The sequence below is a fragment of the Macaca fascicularis genome, chromosome 16 (genome assembly GCF_037993035.2).
Source record: "Macaca fascicularis isolate 582-1 chromosome 16, T2T-MFA8v1.1".
NCBI classification, from domain to species: domain Eukaryota; kingdom Metazoa; phylum Chordata; class Mammalia; order Primates; family Cercopithecidae; genus Macaca; species Macaca fascicularis.
Genome location: NC_088390.1, coordinates 34,590,857 through 34,613,086, shown reverse-complemented (window position 1 = coordinate 34,613,086; position 22,230 = coordinate 34,590,857). Strand labels below are relative to the sequence as shown.

Sequence of the window (22,230 nt, the reverse complement as noted above, 5' to 3'; positions counted from 1 at the left end):
TGACAGGGGTCTTTGCTGATGGTGGCATGAAGAAGGAGCAGGGAGGCTGGTGTGTGTACCCGGGTACTGTCCCCTGGCCCAGGTAGAGCAACCTCTGGACGGGAGGGCCAGGGCTGAGGCCAGGGCTCCGAGCCCACCTATCCTTCTGTACTGCGAAGTCCGGGCAACTCCCTATTGAGATCTGAGGACATGCCCTCTCCCAGCCTGGCAAAGGAGGCCCTATCATTTGGATGAAGGGAGAAGCTGGGCACGGAAGATCCTAGTAGCTGTGGCCAGGGTCTAGGGCCTTGGACTCAGGACACTGATCTCCCGGGCTTGGCAGGGTGAAGGGGTAGAGGGTGGCTGAGGGAGAACCTGGTGATTTGCTTTCCTGGGGCCTGCTCTCTCCTGGGCACAAGCTCCCTGTGTCCCTGTCTTGCCAGACCCTCACTGATGGTATGGTCCCTAGCCTTTGTGTCCTGTCCTCAGGGCTCCTCAGAGCCACCCCTGCCTCCTGGCTTCCCCACCCTCTTTCCCAGACACCTCTGATGTCCCTGTGTTCTGTGTCTGTCACCTAACTCATTCCTTGCCCAGTGGCTTGTCTCGAAGCCTATGCTCTCACTTGTCTCCCCTCTCCTGCTGTCCTTGTCCCTGTCTTCTATAGCAGGGCCTTTTATTCTTCCCTCTCGCTGACAGGCGAAGACAGAAGAGCAGATTGCAGCGGAGGAGGCCTGGAATGAGACGGAGAAGGTGTGGCTGGTCCACAGGGACGGCTTCTCACTGGGTGAGTCTTGGAGTGCCCAGGGGCACATGTCAGGACTCTCTGGTCTCAGGGCTGGGCAGCAAATGTGCCTTCTGCATCTGGTGAGGGCTGAGCAGTGAGCGAGAGGCTGGTGATGCAGTGGGGAGGAGGGCAGGACCGAGAAGTTCCCACGTGGAGTAGCAGAGGCTTCCCTGGCCCATCCCAGCTGTCTGTCCCTCCCCTGCAGCCAGTCAACTCAAATCTGAGGAGCTCAGCTTGCCTGAGGGGAAGGTGCGCGTGAAGCTGGACCACGATGGGGCCATCCTGGATGTGGACGAAGATGACGTGGAGAAGGTGGGCAGGGGGCTGGGTTGGGGAAGGAGGCTCAGGAGTGCTCTGGGCAGGGCAGGCCCATCCTCTGGCAGCAGAGATGGGCTCTGCTGCTCCAGTGCCCACCCGCCTATCCTCCCACACAGGCTAATGCTCCCTCCTGCGACCGTCTGGAGGATCTGGCCTCACTGGTGTACCTCAATGAGTCCAGTGTCCTGCACACCTTGCGCCAGCGCTATGGCGCTAGCCTGCTGCACACGTATGCTGGCCCCAGCCTGCTGGTTCTTGGCCCCCGTGGGGCCCCTGCTGTGTACTCCGAGAAGGTGCGGCACCCTCAAGGCTACCCTGCAGACTCCTGGCCCCACCCCCTGCCCTGGCTCTCTGCCCTTCCCCTGTGGCATCCCACTGGGCTCCTATCCACTCTCACAGTTGACCTTGGGAAGAGGAGTCATTTCAAGAGATGGGGGACAGGACCTCCCCACAACCTTTGATGGAGTCCAGGACTTACCTTCTGTATTTCCATGCATGGCCTTGGAATCCCTGGGCACTACAGGAGGGAAAATCCAGAAAGATGTGGACCTTAGTGGTGAGGGATGTCTTAATGGGATCAGCTAAGAGCCAACCCCTTCTCTCCCTTGCTCTCCTGCCCAAGGTGATGCACATGTTCAAGGGGTGTCGGCGGGAGGACATGGCACCCCACATCTATGCCGTGGCCCAGACCGCATACAGGGCGATGCTGATGAGCCGTCAGGACCAGTCGATCATCCTCCTGGGTAGTAGTGGCAGTGGCAAGACCACCAGCTGCCAGCATCTGGTGCAGTACCTGGCCACCATCGCGGGCATCAGCGGGAACAAGGTGTTTTCTGGTGAGGCAAGAACAACGGAGAAAACTGAAAGTGGGGTGAGGGGAGGGGAGTGAGGAGAGAGCACCCTCTTAAGTGCCAGCTCTTTTTCTCCCTGGCCTTTCCATCCCCCTGAAACCCCTCTGTCCATGGGCAGTTCTGTGAATGGCCCCAAGCCTTCATACCTCTGGAGCTCCTAGCTGGGAGATGAGCTGCCCCTGGCTTTCCTGATGTCCCCTTGGGCCTGTATTCTGCAGTGGAGAAGTGGCAGGCTCTGTACACCCTCCTGGAAGCCTTTGGGAACAGCCCCACCATCATGAACGGCAATGCCACCCGCTTCTCCCAGATCCTCTCCCTGGACTTTGACCAAGCTGGCCAGGTGGCCTCAGCCTCCATTCAGGTGAGAGTGCTGCCCAGGACTCGGGGTAGTAGGAGATGGGCCACGTGATTTCATGACCTAGAAATTAGGCTGTCTCCCGTGCCTCATTTTCCTGGGATTCTACCCCAACAAAATTGACCCAGGCACAGGCAGGCTTGCCCTGTGCTACCCGGAGGCATCACCTTCTGCCCTCAGGGCCTCCTGCCCTGGATGGGGCCTGGTCCAGCTTTCTGCCCAGTTCGCTTCACTCTCCCAACCCTGGGGTTGTCCTCACTCTACTGCTGGGCCTCAGCCTCACACCCATTTTCTGAGATTCATGCTTGGGGCTTCTCTCGGGCCAATTTCACCTAGCAGAGGACCGGCTTGTCAGTAAAGTAAGGCCCAGCCAAGGCTGATTCTTTCCCATGCTAAATACCTCATCACAGGCTCCCATTTCCAGAAGGCAGGCACCTGGGGGCTGGGCAGCGTGGCAGGGCCCCTTTGGGAGCTGGGCCTGTCTTCTTCCACCTCATTCTGGTTTCTGTCCCCAGTTTGATCCTAGAGGGATCTGGTATCTGGTTGAGCACCTTGGGAATGAGATGCAGCTGCTTAATTGAGCCAGATGTGGTAGTGCATGCCTGTGGTCCCAGCTATTTGGGAGACTGAAATGGGAGGGTCACTTGAGCCTGGGAGGTTAAGGCTGCAGCAAGCTGTGATTGTGCCACTGCACTCCAGCCTGGGCAACAGAGCGAGACCCTATCTTAAAAAAAAAGAATTAAAAAACAAGATGTAGGTTGGGTGCAGTGGCTCATGCCTGTAATCCCAGCACTTTGGGAGGCTGAGGTGGGTGGATCACCTGAGGTCAGGAGTTCAAGACCAGCCTGGCCAACATGGTGAAACCCCATCTCTACTAAAAATACAAAAATCAGTTGGGCGTGGTGGTGCATGCCTGTAATCCCAGCTACTCAGGAGGCCAAGGCAGGAGAATCGCTTGAACCCAGGAGGCGGAGGTTGCAGTGAGCCAAGATCACTCCACTTTGCTCCAGCCTGGGTGACAGAGTGAGACTCTATCTCAAATCTTAAAAAAAAATGCAGCTGCTTGTTCCCCAGGGCCTAGAGGACCATGGGTTTGATTCCTTCTGATGTGGGGTGGGAAAAACTTGATCTGGCACTGCCCTGCTTACCCACACCTCCATGCTGTGCCACAGACAATGCTTCTGGAGAAGCTTCGTGTGGCTCGGCGCCCAGCCAGTGAGGCCACATTCAACATCTTCTACTACCTGCTGGCCTGTGGGGATGGCACCCTCAGGTGAGATGGGTCAGAGGGTACACAAGGGTGCTATGAGCTCCAGCCCGCTGACTGGCCTCCTGGACCTTGATTGCATCCAGAATTAAAGCCACTTGATCACGTCCTGCACTGTTTGGTCATTGCATGTCTGCTATGTGGTAGGCTCTGAGCTAGGCCCCAGGGACGGTGACACGGATGAGATGTAGTCCCTGCCTATCAGGAACTCCCTGGTCCTGGGTACTGGGGCCTGGCTATGTGGGAGGGGAACAGAAAACCCTTCAGTGTTTCCAGGGCCTAGCTAGGATCTCCATTACCCATGAAGCCAGTTCTGGAAAGCAAAGCTCACTGAGGTGCCGGTGGTTGGGGACTTGCCTACCATCGCATGACTGGTAGGGGTATTTGAGTCCACACTGGGGCCAAAAGCCCATGCCTCTTCCAGTGGCCTCCAGACTAGCCCTTCCTGCCCCGTGTTGGCTACCTCTGCCACGCTCTTCCCTTTAGACCTTCAGACTTGCTGTGTGTTCACTGAAAAGATAAATGATGAGGCTGAGCCAGCAACCCCAGGCCATTGTCCTCTTTAGCCCTTCTTGTAACTGAGGGCATGGTCTCTGCCTTGGCTGGACTCACCCTTCGGTCAGGTTCCCTGCTCCCTTCTGGGGGCCTGGCTGCATCCTCTTACCAGGGCATGTCTGGTGGCCTGTACTCAGGAGAATGGTGCCCTGACCAGGCATCCAGGCCAGTTAGGAAAGCAGTGGCAGCTGGCCTGCCAGTCGGGGATGATGGGAGGATGGGCAGACAGAATTTGGAGTCTGGAAGCTGAGTCTGTCTGTCTCCACCCTGGGGGGAAATGGCCTTGGCATGGGGACCAAGCGCCGTGCTGACGCCTTATTTATACCCCTAGGACAGAGCTCCACCTCAACCACTTGGCAGAGAACAATGTGTTTGGGATTGTGCCACTGGCCAAGGTGAGGGGTCTGTGGGTCTGGGTTGGCAGCCCTGGGCCTTGGAGGGTAGGAAAAGCCTCCATGGGTCCCGTGGGAATAATGGGAGCCCAGCTCCAGCTGCTGGCTCTACCCAAGCCTTGTCTTGAGGGCCCAGCTTCTCATGGGGGTGTGCTGGGAGGAACAGCCCTTTGAAGTCATCTATCTCCACAGCCTGAGGAAAAGCAGAAGGCAGCTCAGCAGTTTAGTAAGCTGCAGGCGGCCATGAAGGTGCTGGGCATCTCCCCCGATGAACAGAAGGCCTGCTGGCTCATTCTGGCTGCCATCTACCACCTGGGGGCTGCAGGAGCCACCAAAGGTAACCTGCAGTGGGTCCCAGTAGGCTGGCCTGTCCCCTGGGAGATCTCTTAGGGGCCCTGCCCACTCCCAGTTTATTCTTGCCCAGCACAGATTCAGCCATTCTGAGACACCCCTCTTTTGCTTGTGCCTCTTCTCAGCCCCCCGGGGGGCACTGTGAGGAAGCATGGAGGGCTGGGGTTCAGAGGCTGAGGGACGAGAAGGACACTAAGGCAGGGCAGCCCCGCTGGAATAACTCTCCTTCTTGTTCCCTTCCTGACAGAGGCCCCCGAGGAGCAAGCGGGTAACTGACCTTGGCCCCGCCCTGGGGTGTAGGGGCCGCCATGCCCTGTCTTGGTGCTTGCCCAGGACTTTCTGGGGGCTGGGCTTGTTCTATTGCTGCGGAGAGGACTGGTCTGGGGAGAACCCCGGGAGTTGAGAATGAAAGGGGAGCCTGCAGGCTGTGGGGTGTCTTGGAGTCCCAGGAGTAGCTGCTTCTCCTGCCAGTTTTGGATCTGAATCCTGGAACCTCTCAGGATGCCCACCATGGGGTGGGGTAGGGTGGGCTTGCTTCCTGGGGCCTCCGGAGACCAGTTTTCCCCAGTCCTCTTTCCTTCTCTCCACTGGTTGGGTAGCTGCGTATCTTCCTCTTGCATGTCAAGGTGGCGGCCACTAGGGGGCAGTAGGCACCGTGGTAACGAATGGGCTGCAGCTTTGGCACTTTGCGCTTGGGGACTTGGCCTGGCTTGGAGGAGCTCTGCTCCATCCTTCAAGATGACTTACGTTGGAGGGTGGCGATTTGAGCACCTCTTCACCCCTTTTTTCTACAGTTTAGGGAAAGGGGATGCTAGTGCTGAACAGCACCTTGGGCTTTGGCTTTGTCCCCTTCTGGGATGTGAAGGGCCCCAGGCTGCTCAGCTGGAGTGAGAAAGCCCTGGCGGGTGGTGGGTGCATGGAGGAATGGATGCCCGGGCGTGAGGCTCCGTGCGACCCCAAGAAGTGGCATCCCTGCCCAGGAGGAGCCAGGCTCTGGGTTAGGGAAGTTGTTTCGAGAATGTGGAGGACGGACAGGCAGGCAGGCGTGTGGCTGTGTGTTGAGGGAAGTTGCTTCACTCTGAGGTGACAAGCCTAGCTTTCCTCTAACCTACCCAGCCCCAGCTGCAAGCAGAGAGCTCCGGGTGTCAGCACAGGGACCTTGTCGAGCAATGTCTGTTAGCGCCTCAGAGCTTCCAGTGTTTTCCAGGGTGTGTGTGTGTGCGCGCACACATGTGCATGAATGTCTTTGTGGGTCTCTTTCTGTGTGTGTCAGTGTGATTACACCCACAGACATACTCCCTGGAGACTGTGTGTGTGTGTTTGCATTTGTCCCAAGTCTGACTGTGGTTGTGTTTTCTTGCCTGCTCATCCTCACAACAGCCCCGCCCCACGGTCCCTTCGAGGCGGCGAGCCCCGTTGATGACTGTTTGCTAACACACTGTTTTTCTTTGCATGCTGCATGCTGGTCCTTTGCCTTACAGAAGCTGCTGAAGGTAAAACCTTGTTTCTTGTTAGCTTTCCCTAATTGCCGTGATTAGACACATGTTGGCTGAGGCACATACGTCTGTGCGGGCTGTTCCCTTTCCCCTGCGGCTTTTTTGCCTCCCCACTGTTGGGCCATCAGTGGGTGTTTGTGGTCTCCACTGGCAGATGCCAGGGGGGCAAGAGGGAGGGTTCTAATGCACCCAGGGAATGAGGAGGCATGAGCGATCTCTCAAGATAAATCCCCCACAGGCACACAGGGTTCTTGTGCCCATCCCAGGTGGGCTGGTTCGTCCGCCCTTCCCCTACTTGGGCACCCCTGGAGCTGAGCCGTCTGAAAAGGGATTTTTGCAACCGGCTTCTTGCCCTCCGGTGGCAGCATGTGGAGTTACCGCCTACTTTAGGACCTGCTCATTCTCTCCATCCCCATGGAACACAGGAAATGCTGGCCACTGCTGGCTGCCCCTATTCTGCCTAAAGCCCATCAGGTGTCATCAGGGCTGGTTTTTGCCCCCAGAAGATGCATAGTCATCAGCTGGTCATCACGTCATCAGCTGGCCTAAGGAAAAAGACCCAGGATGCCAGATCCCTTTTTCCACTCCACAGCTGGGCGCAAGCAGTTTGCCCGCCATGAGTGGGCCCAGAAGGCTGCGTACCTACTGGGCTGTAGCCTGGAGGAGCTGTCTTCAGCCATCTTCAAGCACCAGCACAAGGGTGGCACTCTGCAGCGCTCCACCTCCTTCCGCCAGGGCCCCGAGGAGAGTGGCCTGGGAGATGGGACAGGTACGCTTTGTCCCTTGGCTGATGGTTGTGAGCGGGAGGCCTCATCCCGGCCTTGCTGCCATCCCTGGGGCTGGAGGGGATTGCTGGAGTGAACAGATGCTCTGTCAGTGGCAGAGGCCCTGCCCCAGGCCCCGTGCTGACTGGGCCTTGGGCAGGTCAGGGGCCTACCCAGGTGGGGAGTCCTGCAGAGCAGGAGATAGCGCTGCTCCCCCTGCCCCACAGGCCCAAAACTGAGTGCGCTGGAGTGCCTTGAGGGCATGGCGGCTGGCCTCTACAGCGAGCTCTTCACCCTTCTCGTCTCCCTGGTGAACAGGTGAGTGCCAGGCAGGACCCAGGGCTTTTCCTGCTTTGGCAGAGGTGGAGTAGATGCCTTTGTGCCTGGTTGGCCGAGGCAGAGCCGGCCTCCTCCAGCAGGGTCTCCCTGTACTGTGGGCTATGAGCAAGGCCAGCACGCCCTCCCCTCCAGGGTCCTGGGCACCTGGGCAGGGATGGAAGTCTGGCTGGGGCAGGGTGGGGCTTCCTGGTGCCAGAGGCCAACCAGCGGGGCTCTGACCCAGGCTGTCCCTATCCAGGGCTCTCAAGTCCAGCCAGCACTCGCTCTGCTCCATGATGATTGTCGACACCCCGGGTTTCCAGAACCCTGAGCAGGGTGGGTCAGCCCGTGGAGCCTCCTTTGAAGAGCTGTGCCACAACTACACCCAGGACCGGCTGCAGAGGCTCTTCCACGAGTGCACCTTCGTGCAGGAGTTGGAAAGATACAAGGAGGTAGCTCTAGGGCCTGGGCCTCACCTGGCCTCAGATTCTGGCCTTGGCACCCCTAGAGAGGGCATCTGTGGATGCAGAAGGCACCACCTTATTCTCCATTTCTGTCCTCCTGCACTCTCTGGAGCAGCAGTCGTTCCTTGCCCCCTTGTCCCTGGCCTCTGGCTTTGGCTACGTTCTCACTTGGTGGAGAGTTTACTCTCCAGGAAGCCTACAGGTGCATTGAGGGCCCTGAGGAGACCGCCCTTGGCCTCTTTTGAGGCACCTCCCAGGCCCAGTGATTGCCACTGTGTGGTTCCTGCTCCAAGTGTGTCTGGGCCTGGCCTTCCCGTCTCCCTTCCCTGATCTGTGAGGGTGACAGATGATGACTTAGTGCCTTCTGTAAAAGGGTGTCCCTGATGGGATGAGAACTGGAAATCCTGCCTCATCTGGAAATGAGTTGAGTGAATTGTCAGGATATTTATTTGGGGCGAGAAAGGATTCAGAAGGAAAATGGCAGTTGTCTTCAAGTGTTTCAAGGATGATTGTGTGAAATTGAGAGTGGGCTTGCTCTGTGTTGCCTAATCAACTGATGTGAGTAATGAGAATGTGACTCTGGCTTAGGATAAAAAGAGGTTCTGAGAATTTTAGCTGTGCAAAAAATACAGTGTGTTGCCTTGGGAGCCGTTTCATTTGGGATGACGGAGGGAGCTCCTGCACGGCACTGAAGGAGGTTGGCCTTGCAGATCTCAGAGCTCCCTCCCAGCCTGCTCACAGGGCTGTTCCCCACAACGTGACCCCCATGCTCAGTACTGCTCGGCTTTCCTTCCCAGGAGAACATCGAGCTGGCGTTTGATGACTTGGAGTCCCCCACGGATGACTCTGTGGCTGCTGTGGACCAGGCCTCCCATCAGTCCCTGGTAGGAGCTGCAGAGAGGGTTTGAGAGAGCCTTTCCTCTCATTTCCCACCCGTCTCCCTGTGGTGGAGCCCTCTCCATCTGAGCTGCTGCCAGGAGTGCCACTGTGGGCTGAGGGAGGGTCCAGCAGTCATGCCCAGACACCAACTACTCTATGGCGCTGGGGCTCTGCCCCTTAGCACTCACGCAGTCTGGCCAGGAAGGTGGCACTTTCTTCTGCTTTAGTGCCCTGGGGAGCCACAGCCCACGGGTGTCCCAGCCAGGCAGGAAAGCATATCTCCTTTCTCAGCCTCTGAGGCTCAGGCCCCAGCTGGTGACTGGCTGAGCCTCCAGTGTGTCTGCCAGGAGCCCTGGTGACCAGCCCCAGGTGGTGAGGGCCCAGACCCCAAGGACATAGTCATTCCCTGCCATTGTCCCCAAGTAGAGGACTGGTGCAACCTAACAGAGCAGGGCCAGGAGGCAGCCTCCCACTCCCAGGGGAAACAGTGCCAAGCTGTCAAATGCCCTCTAGGGGGCTGTCATGGATATGAACCCTCGCCCCTCAACCTTGGGGGCAGGCTTTGTCACCCTTTGTGCTAGTGTCCTGGGCACCTTGGCACTTGGTGGGGGACTGGCTGGCCTAGCAAACTCTTGGCATTTGGCGATTGTCCGCCATTAGGGGAATTGCATAAGGTGCTTTATTGGCGAACTGGCATTTTTGCGAGGTCGCCGATCTCCGTCCTGTGCTTTGATTCCTGCCTCTCCCTCCCTCTTCTCTGCCATAAGGCCCTGCTTGGCTTGCACAAGTGGTGGGACTGGGAAAGAGTGAGTACCCCCCGGGGACAGATGTTTAAAGTGCCCAAGCACCGCATCTCCCCAGGGAAGTGGATTTTCTTTTCCTGGCACCTGGGCTCCTGTGACGGCCTCACTCAGAACCATTGTGGCTCCCAGAAGAGGGGGGGTGTCAGCATGAGCGGCAGGGGTCAGACAGCATGTGGGAAGAGCTTGGCCCTTCTTTTTCTTCTGTGGTCTCCCCTGACTAATGGGCCTTGGCATGGGGCAGCTGCACCCCTGGGGAAGGGGACCTTGGTGCCAAGCCTGTCTTCCCATCTGATTGCTTCATTGCTCGTTCCTGCTACTTGGTTCCTGCCGCCAGAGTTACCCTGGCCTTTGGCCACATTCTGCTTCCTTCTGGTAATCACGCCAACTCCCTTGGGCATCTGTGGGGAGGAGATGCAGGCAGCTGGGGTCAAAGAGAGAAAAAACTGCCCCTTTCTCACTTCTTTTTTCCTCCAGTCCCTAAAGGCCAGGCCGGAATAGAGTGTGGGGAAGGTTCCATCCTTCCTGCCCAAGAAAGATGTGGGAACTCCATAGAAAAGGCACCTGCAGGCCAGATGTGGCCACAGGCCTAGTTTGTTTGGCCTTCCTGGGATATTGGAAATCAGAATTGGGTATTTCTACCTTCTCTTGAAGAACCAGAGGGTTTATCAGTGCTAGGCCAATGTTCTTCCAGGACAGCGGTTGGCTGCAGCTCAGTGGTGGTTGTTCCCTATAGATAGGGGTACCTGCTGTCTAGCTTGCCCCAGCCTCTGCCCATTTTGGCTGCCACATCCGTTAAGTCACTTGTCTTATGCTTTTGGTCCTTGAGTGAGCCTGCAGTGATCCCACCAGCAGCCATCTGAGCCCCCTCTGGGTTCTCTACTCTCAGAGACCAGGATTAACCCCACAGCTGTCACTTACTGACAGCTTCCTTAGGGCCAACCCTTGTGCTCAGGGCCTTCCAGACTTTATCCCACTGCCAGGGAGTGAGAGCAATATGGGGTTCACCCAAGTCCCTGGTGACCTCCGAGGGGAAAGGGTGGAGGAGGGCCTCAGGGCGTGGGCTCTGGCCGGGAGGAAGGCTGCAGTCTTTGGTGACTTTGGACTGGAGTGCTAAGCACCCTCTTTTGCTGTGGGCTTCCCTTTGCTCCCTTTCTTGGCTTCCCTTTCCCTGGGCTGCCCGCCTCCTCCACAAGGTGTCAGCAGTGAGCGACAGGAGCTGCAGCGTGTGCGTGCGTGCATGTGTGCACGTGCGTAGCATTCTGTAGGGTGTGTTTGGGCCTGAGGACCACCCTGGCCCCTTTCCCGCAGCTCCATATGACAAGGAGGGATTTCCTTCCTTCTCTGTAGGTCCGCTCGCTGGCCCGCACAGATGAGGCAAGGGGCCTGCTATGGCTATTGGAAGAGGAGGCTCTGGTGCCAGGGGCCAGTGAGGACACCCTCCTGGAGCGCCTTTTCTCCTATTATGGCCCCCAGGAAGGTGACAAAAAAGGTAGGTGGCATCCCTAGAGGGTAGCTCCTCTGCTTCCTCTTACAGGTGGGTCTAGGTGGCACTCCCTGTGCAGGGGATCACTTTGTGCCTGTGCCCTGACAACCTGAATCTTGCTTCTCCCACCGTCAGGCCAAAGCCCCCTTCTGCGCAGCAGCAAACCACACCACTTTCTCCTGGGCCACAGCCATGGCACCAACTGGGTAGAGTACAACGTGACTGGCTGGCTGAACTACACCAAGCAGAACCCAGCCACCCAGAATGCCCCCCGGCTCCTGCAGGACTCCCAGAAGTAAGACCACCACTGCCTCCTCCCCTGTCCTGTACCCAGGACTGTTTTGATTTTGGGGCTCCCTCCCCCTGGAGTTGTCTCAGGGGCCCCCTCACTAGCAAAATAAATGGCCTTTATTCCTGAGAGGCAACAGCCCAGGGCACTTGGCCTGGAGGAGCTGGAGGGGCCTCTTGGAGTAGAGGGGGGAGGCAGACATGGTGGGAGAGCCTATGGTTTAAATGTGAAGAACACCCCCAAGTCAAAGAAGGCAGGAGTGGCCTTAGAAACCCCCAGGCCCATAGGCCCTGTCATCCGCTCTGCTCTTCAGAAGATGGTTAGGGGCACCTACCCTGCGACAGGGGCTTCTAGGTGTTTGGCAGATCATAGTGAACAAAACTGAGCTCCCTGCCCTTGTGGAATTTACATTCTAGTGGGAGAGACAGATAATGAACAGTGAACGTAATAAATAAATTATATCGTATGTTAGAAGATGTTGAACCCTAACCCCTCCTGTCACATTGGAAACCTTTCCACACCTTTGCCCTCCCTGGTGAGTGGAAGTAGATGAGTAGATCGCTCCCCTCTGTCCAATTCCTGTCCACCCCTTGGCTTCTGCCCACCTCTGGCTTTCTCTCCGTATTGTTTGAAAATTTCTCCACTGTTCGTTTCTCTGTAGGGTGTGGGGCATGCAGTTCAGGTAGCCAGGCCCCTGGACATGGCTGAATGGGACTGTTTGGTGCTCTGGGGCCTTGGGGGAGGAGCGACCTTTTCCGCTCCATAGATGTGACTGCTTTTCCTCCCTTATCCTCCCACCTCTGGCAGAAAAATCATCAGCAACCTGTTTCTGGGCCGCGCAGGCAGTGCCACGGTGCTCTCTGGCTCCATTGCGGGCCTGGAGGGTGGCTCACAGCTGGCACTGCGTCGGGCCACCAGCATGCGGAAGACCTTTACCACGGGCATGGCGGCTGTCAAAAAGAAGTCACTGTGCATCCAGATGAAGCTGCAAGTGGTGAGTGCCAACCGGTTCCCAGCAGGCAGGCCTGGGGACTCCTCCTTACCCCTGGCAGGCAGGCCTGGGGACTCCGAGCACACTGAGGCCATCTGGTGCCCACTCAGCGTCGCGCTGTGACTCGATGGCTGCTGGTGGGGTCTTCTTTTTCAGTGCTGCCACCTGTGAGTGGCCACCCACGCCCAGCGAGGGCAGAGTTGTCCAGGCTTAGTAGGTCCTGGCTGGTGCTGGCGCCCTTGCTACCCCGTGAGCAGTGGAGACGCTGGCACCAGTCTCTGCTCTTCTGAGCACAGGCCATCAGAGCCCACTGAGGGCGGTGCCTTCCCCTCGGCAGGATGCCCTCATCGACACCATCAAGAAGTCGAAGCTGCATTTTGTGCACTGCTTCCTGCCTGTGGCTGAGGGCTGGGCTGGGGAGCCCCGTTCCGCCTCCTCCCGCCGAGTTAGCAGCAGCAGTGAGCTGGACCTGCCCTCCGGAGACCACTGCGAGGCTGGGCTCCTGCAGCTCGACGTGCCCCTGCTCCGCACCCAGCTCCGCGGCTCCCGCCTGCTCGATGCCATGCGCATGTACCGCCAAGGTGGGGCCTCCTTTCCTCTCCACTTTGGGCTCTCTTTTCCAGAGCTGGCTCTGCCCTGCGCCACCTCACACCTGGGACCCGTGGGCTGCAGTGGGGCTGCTCCTGTCTCTTTCCTCACGATCCTTTCTGCTCTGGTCTCTCATCTCTCCCAGCCCACAGCCCCTTCCTTTCTCCATTTCTTTCCATCCTGCAGAGTCCCCGCCTCCTCCTCTCCCTTCCGTATTCAGTTTTCTTCATCCCTCTCCCCTCCCAGCTCCACCCCGCGCCTTGTCATTTGTCCACAGCTCCCTTTCTCCTCACGTCCCTAGTTTGGACAGTTCAACTTTGCCCACAGCAGCAAACCCAGTGCCCTTTCGGAGCCATCTGCCTAGTGAGAAATGAGGTGCTAAATCTTTCTGAAGTACTTAAAACTCCCAAGAAAGGTCAGTCAGACCCTTTTTTATGGGCCCATCTAAAAGAGGAGACATAGAGGATGATAGTATTAGTGGTTACTTAGAGTCCATAGAAGCTATTGTCGGTGGCTGGGGGCCGGGATAGCACACCGCTATCATGATAGCACTCTGCTATTATTCCAGATGAGGAGACTGAGGCTCAGAGAGGTTAAGTAGCTTGCCCAAGGTCACACAGCTCCTGAGTGGCAGAGTGGGATTTGACCAGGCAGGCTGGCTGTAGAGTCATGTCTCACGTCTCTCAAGTGGGGTTTTTTGGTTGTTGTTGTTGTTGTTGTTGTTTTGCCTGAGAAGTTATGAGTTGCTGGGTTTCTGATGTTTTTCTCCTTTGCTAGAAGAGCAGGTAGACCCACCCACAGCCAGGTCCCCTTCAGGCATTCCCATGGGCACTGTCACTTTTCTTTAGCAGCCCAAGCCAGGAAACGGGCTCCCTGCCCTGCTCTAAATAAATCATCGATCTGTCCCCACGTCTTGATATGGAGTTGGTGTTTATTATTTCAAAACCAGATTGTTACCGCTCTGAACCAAAATCAATGTGCTTTACTCAAACAAGCAGATCGATGAGGCCAGCAGCAGCAGGCCCCCCTTCCCTCACCCGGCCCCCAGCCACCGACGATAGCACTGATGATTAATTAAGATGCCAGGCGTCCAGACCTGCTATCCTGGCCCATCAATTTAATTGCAATTCAGATACAATCAATAGCTCACTTTGTCTTGGCCCCTCAGCAGCCCCCGCCTCCTGTTTCAATTATCAGGCACATGCATCAGCCTCACCTCCCAGCTGGAGGGTTTCCCAGAGCCAGCTAGTCCATCATTGCTGTGGAGCGAGTCCCTGGCTGACTGTCGGGAGTCCAGGTTTGGAAGCCAGTTCTGCCCCCAGCGGCAGCCTCTGTGACCTTGAGCAAGCCAGTCGCTCCTCCCAGGCCTCCATTTCTATGTCTGAAAGATGAGTCAGATCTGGTTTAAGAAGAAACCCTTTCTGGTTTGAAATTCTGTAATTCTGTGGGAGTGGAGTTCGTGGCCCTCCACCCTGGGCTCTGGTAAGATCAGGGTGACTTGGGGTCACCTCCTGCTAGCCACTGCTCTGACCTTGCTCCAAGCCAAAAGCCACCTTGCTCCAAGCCAAAAGTCAGGTCACACCTCCCCTGACCTGAAGCCCAGACACTCTTCAGGGAAAGAGAATCTACAAGTCTTATTTGTCACCTGGCCTAGGACTCAAGGTCAGGATGAGGCAAGGAGGGCGGCCTTTCTGATGTCCTGCTTCAGTGGACGGAGGGGGAAAAGAAGTGTTTATTAAATGCCAAGCAAGTGAGTCACACTGTGCTTTTTACTTGGTTTCTCATTTAATCTCCATGACTACCATGCGAGATAAGTGCTAGGGCCCCCGTTTAAAGGTGAAGACACTGAGGCTCAGAGAGGTTAAGTGACTGGCCCAAGGTCACATGATCCTAAGAGGCAGGGCCAGGAATCCAGCACCTAGCCAACGCATGATTCCTTTCAGCTACTCTGGTGCCTTTTTTTGTTTTTTTGGTTTTTTTGAGACAGAGTCTTGCTCTGTCTCCCAGGCTGGAGTGCAGTGGTGTGATTTTGGCTCACTGCAGCCTCTGCCTCCTGAGTTCAAGCGATTCTCCTGCCTCAGCCTCCTGAGTAGCTGGGACTACAGGCATGGACCACCATACCCAGCTTACTTTTTTGTATTTTTAGTAGAGACGGAGTTTCACCGTGTTGGCCAGGCTTGTCTCAAACTCCTGGCCTTAAGTGATCCTCCCACCTTGGCCTCCCAAAGTGTTGGGATTATAGGCGTGAGCCACCACGCCTGGCCTGGTGTCCTTTTTTTTTTCTTTTTTTTTAAAGACCACAGGACATTGTTCTGTCTGTGTTATCACTGAGACATAGACTTGGAGAGCTAGAAAGCATCTTGGGGATTGGGACGTAGCCTTCCTCCGAGCTGGTCAGCTGCCCCGCAACCCCCCATTTGCATACCTCACTGACTAGGAGCTTACTTCTTTCTGAAGGAGACTGTTCCTTTTTCAGGCCTTCCTGTCCCCCTGTGGAGCAGGCCTGACTGTCCTCCTGGCCTCCTCTTCCTCTTCCCTGACTCCCCACTCTACTTTCGAGGCCTGCCTTCAACCACAGACTCCCCACCCGCTGCAGTTTCTTCTCTTTTGGTGACTGTCCACTGACTGCCCAGGCACCAGTGGCTACTGGGGTGTGCTGGGAGCAGGCAGCGTTGACGGGCCTGGCTCTGGGCTGCTCTCTCTAGGTTACCCTGACCACATGGTGTTTTCTGAGTTCCGCCGCCGCTTTGATGTCCTGGCCCCGCACCTGACCAAGAAACACGGGCGTAACTACATCGTGGTGGATGAAAGGCGGGTAGGTCCAGGTCCCCAGACCACTCTCCGTCTGCCCAGGCCCCTCAAGCAGCTGCCCTTCCCAGACTCATCTGCCTTCCCTCCCCTGGAGACAGCCCATCTGGCCCTGCTCAGGCTCCTGGTTTTGGAAGCACCCAGCTGTGTCCTGGGGCCCAGACCGTAGGAGCTGGAGAAGAGCCATTCCCTCCTTGGAGGCCTGAGCTGGGGGTGTCTGCTCACTGGTGGGTCAGACAATCATCCAGGAGCGAGCAGGGCCTGGGCCCACTGGGGGCACATGAGAATTATTAGTGCCTTGGGAGCCCCACTGACGGCACCTGGGCCCCCAGCCCGGCCCCCATGTCAGGGATTGGTTCCTGAAGCAGGAAACTGTCCAGGGCTGGGTGAACATTCCTCCTAGAAGGAAGGTGGATATGGCGAGACCTCTGTGGTGCCAGGTGAACACAGGCTGCTGGGCCCTTTCCGGCCCTGGGTGGTAAACTCGCGGCTGCGGAAGGGGTGTCCCTGCCCGTCTGGGCTGTCATGTTGAGCCCCAGAGGCAGCCCCTTAGACAGTCACAGGGCTCCCAGAGCAGAGGACCCCTCCTTTACTGTGCTGGGCCTCAGGCACCCAGCCTGATTCTGAAAACACCTCAGACCCTAGGATGGCTTCCCTAAAAGGAGGGGATGCTGCAGAATGGGGCAGAAAGCCCACAGAGTGCCCAGCCTGTGTGTGGCCCCCTGCCCCTCCACCCCCGCCTCAAAGACCTGAATTCATGGAGGGGGCTCGGAAGAACTTTCTTCCATCCTTTGGCCTGCTGGTGGCCTGGGCAACCTCGTGTAGACATCGATGCCCGTCCCACGCCCCCTTCTCACGGGCCTCAGCCTCCATTCCAGCCTCCCACCTGTGGCTACACCAGTACCTCATCAGCTCTGGAAATGCCCCACCTCTGAAATCATAAATCCCAGCGTGACCTTCTCTGACCACAGCCTCCTGCCTGCTGGTCCCACACCTCTCTTCCCCTCAGGACACCTGCTCTCCAGCTCCATCAGGACCTCTCTTTCTGGATCACACTCCGTTTCTCTGTCAATTGTCTCCTTTTCCATGGTTCACTCTGCAGTCACTCTGCCTCCATTGCCCTCAGCCCTCCTGAGCCTCCCGCAGCACCTGGCCTGCCAAACTCCCACCCCAAAGTGCCAGGCTTTGGGTGTCTGCACTCCTCACTTTGGGCTCCCAAGGGTGGTGGAAGAAAATTATACAACTTTGTGGACTTGACTTCCTACAGGTTCATGGTCTTCAGCCTTTGGTGGGCCCTCGGGGGGAACCAGCAAGTCTTCTAGATGTCCCCTTCTTATCTGACCGTGACTCCAGGCTTCCTATCTGCTATTCCATTCTGCATCTTTCTCCTCAAATCCTCCCCACCCCACCTTTCTGGCTCACCTTCTCAGCAGATACCCAACTTCCAGATCTCAGGACATCAGGCTCCAGCTTCTTTTCCTGCCTCCTGCAAACCTCTCTTCCTTGGCCTCCTTATTCCTGTACACCTTCTGTCTTGGTGGGAAGGGTCCCTCCTCTCGTCCAGTCCCTTGATCCTGTGCCTTGGAGTCCGTTTCCTTGGGTCTCCCCAGAGACCCGTTCTATCCGTGTGAATTTGCTTCTCTGTCTTTTTCCTCCAGCATCTCCTTTTCTCCTGGCCCTTTTCTCTCCATGGAGAAACTCCCCCACAGACCTGCAGGTTTTGCTCTCTGGAAGGAGCCTCTGTCACCTCTGTCATCATCTCCCTGTCCTGTGCTCTGCCTCCTGCCTGCCCTGGGCTTTCTTCCTGCTGCCCTCACCGCCCATGGCTGCCTGGTCCCTCTCCCTGATGCCCTGGCACTGGTCTTCTCATCCCCTCCATATTGCCACAGCCAACCAGCACTTTCTATCCCTCTGTTACCTGAATTCTTAGCAGCACGGGGCTCCATTCTTTCTGGGACATCCTCTCCTGGGCCTCTTTGCTGCCACTCCTGGTTTCCCCCTTGACTCTGTTCTCATTCCCTCTGAGCTCCTCATTTCCACTTGCCCCTGAAGTAAAGAGGTGTCTTCCTCAGGACTTTGTCTTTGGCCATATGTATTTTCTATTCTGCACCCTCTTCCTGGCCAACGTCATTCACACTCATCACTTCAATTACTGCAGATATATTGATGACTCCCAAATCAATACCTCTAGCCCAGGCCTCTCTCCTGAGCTCCAGACATACATTTCTATCTGACTGCCTTCTGGACTTCTCTACCCCTATCCCTTATGGCATCTCAGACTCAGCTTTTTCAAACCAAACTCATTCTGTCTCCCCACAGGTCGGCTCTTTCTCTTATATTCCCTACTTTGGAGAATGGCACCATTATCTGCTTAGTTATGTCAATCGGAAATCTCAGTATAGCCCTAGATTCCTCCTTACATACCCTATCCCCATATCAGGCAAGGCTCTGTCTCCTTAACACTTGCCGTGTGTTCTCGTCTTCTCTTCCCCTTGGGCCAGGCTCTAGCCTCCCTTCCTGTGGACTACTGCCTAAGAGGGGTAGGTCTCCATCCATCTACCCATTTGCCAGTGAGACCTCTACCAGTGCAGACCTGATCATGCCCATCTCTGAGAGAACCCTTCAGGGGCTCCCGAAGCACACGGGGCTCCACGTGCTTTGGCTCCAGCCCCCTCTCTATTTGCACCTTCACTACCCACCCCCCATCCCAGTTCCAGTGAGTGACTTGGAGTTTCCTCAGTGCATTTTGCTGTCTTGTGCTCCCAGGCCTTTGCGTACACTGGTTCCTCCGCCTGAAATGCCCTCTCCCCTACTTGGTCCAGCAAATTCTCACTTGTATCAGAAGTTCTCAGCACAACCAAGAGCTGTCTGAGGTGCCTCGTGTAGGTGCCACCTCCTGTGGGCACTGCAGTAGTTCACTTGTCTTGCTCCCCAGCAAGATGCTTTGTTCCTCTTGTAGTCACCTCTGTGTCCCCAGAGTCCAACCCAATGCCTGACACTGAGGAAGCCCACACAAGTGCATGAGTAACAGACTGTCTAGGAGGAGGGAGGGGAAGGGCCAAGGGCCTGGAGGAAGCCCTGCATGGTGAGGGGAGACCCAGGCGGGCTGCCTGATGGAGGCCTCTCTCTACAGGCGGTGGAGGAGCTGCTGGAGTGCTTGGATCTGGAGAAGAGCAGCTGCTGCATGGGCCTGAGCCGGGTGAGTTGTCCCACAGGAGGGCAGTCGGGCCTCACTCCAGGGGCCCCTGGGTGGCTGGCCCACTCCTCCTGTTCTTGTTGCTCAGCCAGACATCACTGGTCTCCTGGTGCCCTCTGAGTGTTGCCCTAGCTCCACCCCGCCCAGCCACTCAGGGGCTGCCCCCTTCAGGGCTAGGGGCCAGGGAGCTAGAGGGTTCAGATGCAGCAACTTGACTTTCCTTCCTTCTGGATAACTGGCTTGTTCAGTGCCAGGAACACCTCTGTGATGTCAGGAGAGAGTGGGTGGAAGGTGGCCCTGAACTTGGCCCGAGTCCTGGTGTGGGGAGTAGGGGAGACTGGAGGGCTGGACCCAGAGGATGTGGGCTGGAAGAGGCAGGAGGCCTTGGGTAGAGCCCCTGTGGAGAGTTACCTGAGGCTGCTGGGTTCCAGAGAGCAAGCAGGACATGGTGAGGCTGTGCCGCCACCACCTGCCCGCAGGCTGAATTCCTCATCTGAATGGAACGCTGTGCGTAAAATGCAGGCACGCCGGCCCCTGGGTGCCAGTTTGCCGCGTCACTCCTCACCAAAGGGTCAGCTGAGCATTCCTCCCACAGGCAGGAAGTCCTGCATGCCCTTCTCTTCCGAGCCTGGGAAGCTTGGACAGGGGGCACCCGCATACGTGCCCCAGGGCTGGGGTGGAAAGGAGGCCAGTGGAGAGCCAGAGAGGGTTCTGGGCTGGTTGTCTGCCGGCAGAGAGGGAAGGAACTCTGGGTTGCAGGGTCCCGTGAGGCGTGTGCGGTGCAAGGAGGTGCTTGCAGAGGCTTGAGTCTCACTTGTCCTGTGTGCTTGGTCCTCTCGGCCCTGCATGTTGAGTCGCTTTCCTGGCTCCTCCTGCCCTCCCTCACTGTCCATCGCTCCCATCTCTGTGTCTTTGCATCTTCCCATCTTTGCTTCTGCCGTCCCTGGCTTTCCCTTTGGCCCCAGCAGTCCCTGCTGGTCTCTATTCCTTGGTTTCTGGTTCTGTTTTTCTGCTTCTCTCCTTGTTCTCTGTATCTTTGTGTCCCATTCTCTTTCTGTGTCATTTTCTGGTTTGTGTCACTGCTTTGTCTACCTCTGTGTCTGGCTCAGCTCTTTTCTCTCTGTCTGTTCCGCTCCCCCCGCTTTTTTAAGCTGGGGCTGCCATCTAGGGCCCCTGCCTAGGGCCGCCTGCTGTCAGGCATTACTTCAGCTGCAGGGTCTCTCCCTGGGTCCCGTCACCCTGGTCTTTCCCGCCAGGTTCCTGCCTCTCAAGCAGGCTGAGCTGCTGCTGGCTGCCATTGGGGATGGCACCTCCTCCAGCCCATGCCTGGGTTCCCAGGCCTGTCTCGGGCAGGGCAGGAAAGGGCCTGTATAGGCTGATCCTCTTCCCAGCTGCCATCTCAGACCTTCTGTCGTCCTGAGCCATGCCAGGTGCCCGGCTGAGGCAGGCAAGCCCCAGGGCGCACTGTCACTCAAGGGCAGAGCTGGGCCAACACTGGGTGCCTGCTCACATCTAGTTTGGGAAAGAAAGTTGAGGCTGTCTAGGCTCTGGTTAACACTGACTCGTGAGCAGGGATTCCCTGTGTGTCACATTGCTTCAGAGGAGGGGTCTTCATCTGAGCCATGGGACCCTGAGAGTTTCAATAAGGACTTTGGGGGGCTCAGAGCCTCCTGACATTGTAAAATTTGTATGAATGTGTATTTTGGGGAGGAGATGGCCTGGAGCTTTCACCCAATACCCAGAAGGACCCTTAACCCCACAAATGTTCAAGAGAGATTTGAGGCTCGCTGCTTTGGCCTCTAGACCATTCTTTCTCTTTTCATTGTGTCTCTGGGCCATTATCCACCCCCCACTCCAGCACCTCACTTTTGCCCTGATCAGGTGGCTATGTGTCCTAACCAAGCATGTTTGCTGTCCCCTGGTGGGACTTGGATATTCCTTTTACCCCCAGTGGGATTTCAGACTTGCACATTATATGAAATTAAGCATCTGGGGGCCAGGCGTGGTGGTTCACGCCTGCAATCCTACCACTTTGGGAGGCTGAGGTGGGCAGATTGCCTGAACCCAGGAGTTTGAGACCACCCTAGGCAACATGGTGAAACCCCATCTCTACTGAAATACAAAAAAATTTTCTGGGCGTGGTGACGGGCACCTGTAGTCCCGGCTACTTGGAAGGCTGAGGCATGAGAATCACTCGAGTTCAGGAGGTGGAGGTTGCAGTAAGCAGAGATTGCACCACTGCACTCCAGCCTGGGTGACAGAGCAAGACTCTGTCCCCAAAAAAAGAGAGAAAGAAATTGAGCAGCCGGGCACGGCAGCTTATGTCTGTAATCTCAGCACTTTGGGAGGCTGAGGCAGGAGGATCACTTGATGCCAGGAGTTCAAGACCAGCCTGGGCAACATAGGGAGACCCCATCTCTACAAAAAAATACAAAAATTAGCTGGGAATGGTGGTGCACACCTGTAGTGCCAGCTAGTGGGGAGGCTGAGGTGGGAGAATAGCTTAAGCCTGGGAGGTAGAGGCTGCAGTGAGCCATGATCACGCCACTTTACTCCAGCCTGGGTGACAGAGCAAGACCGTTCAAAATAAATTTAAAGAAAAGAAATTGAGGCTCAGGTAGAACTTAGGACCCATGAGAGACCCCATGTTCGATGGCGGGATTTAGGGAAGTGTCACAAAGGACTGAGCTGGCTTTTTCCAAGGCCAGCCTCAGGGGACCAGGTTTCTGTGGAGTCGCCAGAGGCAGAGCTTTCTCAGCAGAAAGTTTAGGCCCTCTCTTTGCATATTTGCTGAAGGGGGCCTTGGGATACTGTGCCTGTTGGCTCTCAGTGCATTTACGTAACCTGTTTCCCATCACGTTCACATCTTCTCTTTGCCCCACAAAAAGGAATTTTCTGTGTTCTGTGCCAGATGGAGGTAGGCCTATACCTAGGTGTCTCCGCCCACTCTCATGGATACAGAGTGATTTTTTTCACCCAACCCTTCCCGTTTCACACACACTCCTCTTTGTGGCGTGTGGCAAATTTTACCAAGCCCTATCTTAGGGCAGCACAGAGTGTTAAGGAAAGGCCGGGTGTGGGGGCGCCCAGCTGGTTCTGCACATGCCTGCCCTCCAGCCCCCAAACCTGTATGACAGGTCCCTCAGCTGGGCCAACCCCCGCCCACCTCACTGGCTTCTTCATGAGAAGGTGAAACTTGGGTGTGTGTTGGGGGGGTGGCACATGAAAGAGGAGACCATCTGAAATGAAACTAGCAGGGAGGGGGAGGAGAAGGCAGGAGCTTCCCACCACCCCTCTTC

The 22,230-nt window shown here is 56.6% G+C and overlaps 1 protein-coding gene across 21 annotated transcripts in view; it reads left to right on the top strand.

Moving 5' to 3' along the window:
• MYO18A (myosin XVIIIA) overlaps positions 1–22,230 on the top strand; it is a 106,646-nt gene that overhangs the window by 57,763 nt on the left and 26,653 nt on the right. For 14 of the 21 annotated variants that reach the window (XM_005583300.5, XM_005583299.5, XM_045375188.3 and 11 more), the window contains 19 exons: positions 676–763; positions 969–1,075; positions 1,198–1,374; positions 1,704–1,917; positions 2,151–2,293; positions 3,460–3,560; positions 4,441–4,504; positions 4,694–4,838; positions 6,334–6,345; positions 6,941–7,117; positions 7,340–7,430; positions 7,690–7,882; positions 8,692–8,778; positions 10,924–11,065; positions 11,195–11,354; positions 12,156–12,342; positions 12,677–12,920; positions 15,633–15,742; positions 18,869–18,934. In XM_005583300.5, the coding sequence (XP_005583357.3) occupies positions 676–763; positions 969–1,075; positions 1,198–1,374; positions 1,704–1,917; positions 2,151–2,293; positions 3,460–3,560; positions 4,441–4,504; positions 4,694–4,838; positions 6,334–6,345; positions 6,941–7,117; positions 7,340–7,430; positions 7,690–7,882; positions 8,692–8,778; positions 10,924–11,065; positions 11,195–11,354; positions 12,156–12,342; positions 12,677–12,920; positions 15,633–15,742; positions 18,869–18,934 (2,508 nt within the window). Of the gene's footprint in view, positions 1–675; positions 764–968; positions 1,076–1,197; positions 1,375–1,703; positions 1,918–2,150; positions 2,294–3,459; positions 3,561–4,440; positions 4,505–4,693; positions 4,839–6,333; positions 6,346–6,940; positions 7,118–7,339; positions 7,431–7,689; positions 7,883–8,691; positions 8,779–10,923; positions 11,066–11,194; positions 11,355–12,155; positions 12,343–12,676; positions 12,921–14,581; positions 14,678–15,632; positions 15,743–18,868; positions 18,935–22,230 lie in introns of those variants that run through there. The other 7 variants (XM_074018906.1, XM_074018905.1, XM_074018904.1 and 4 more) reach the window with 2 other exon arrangements.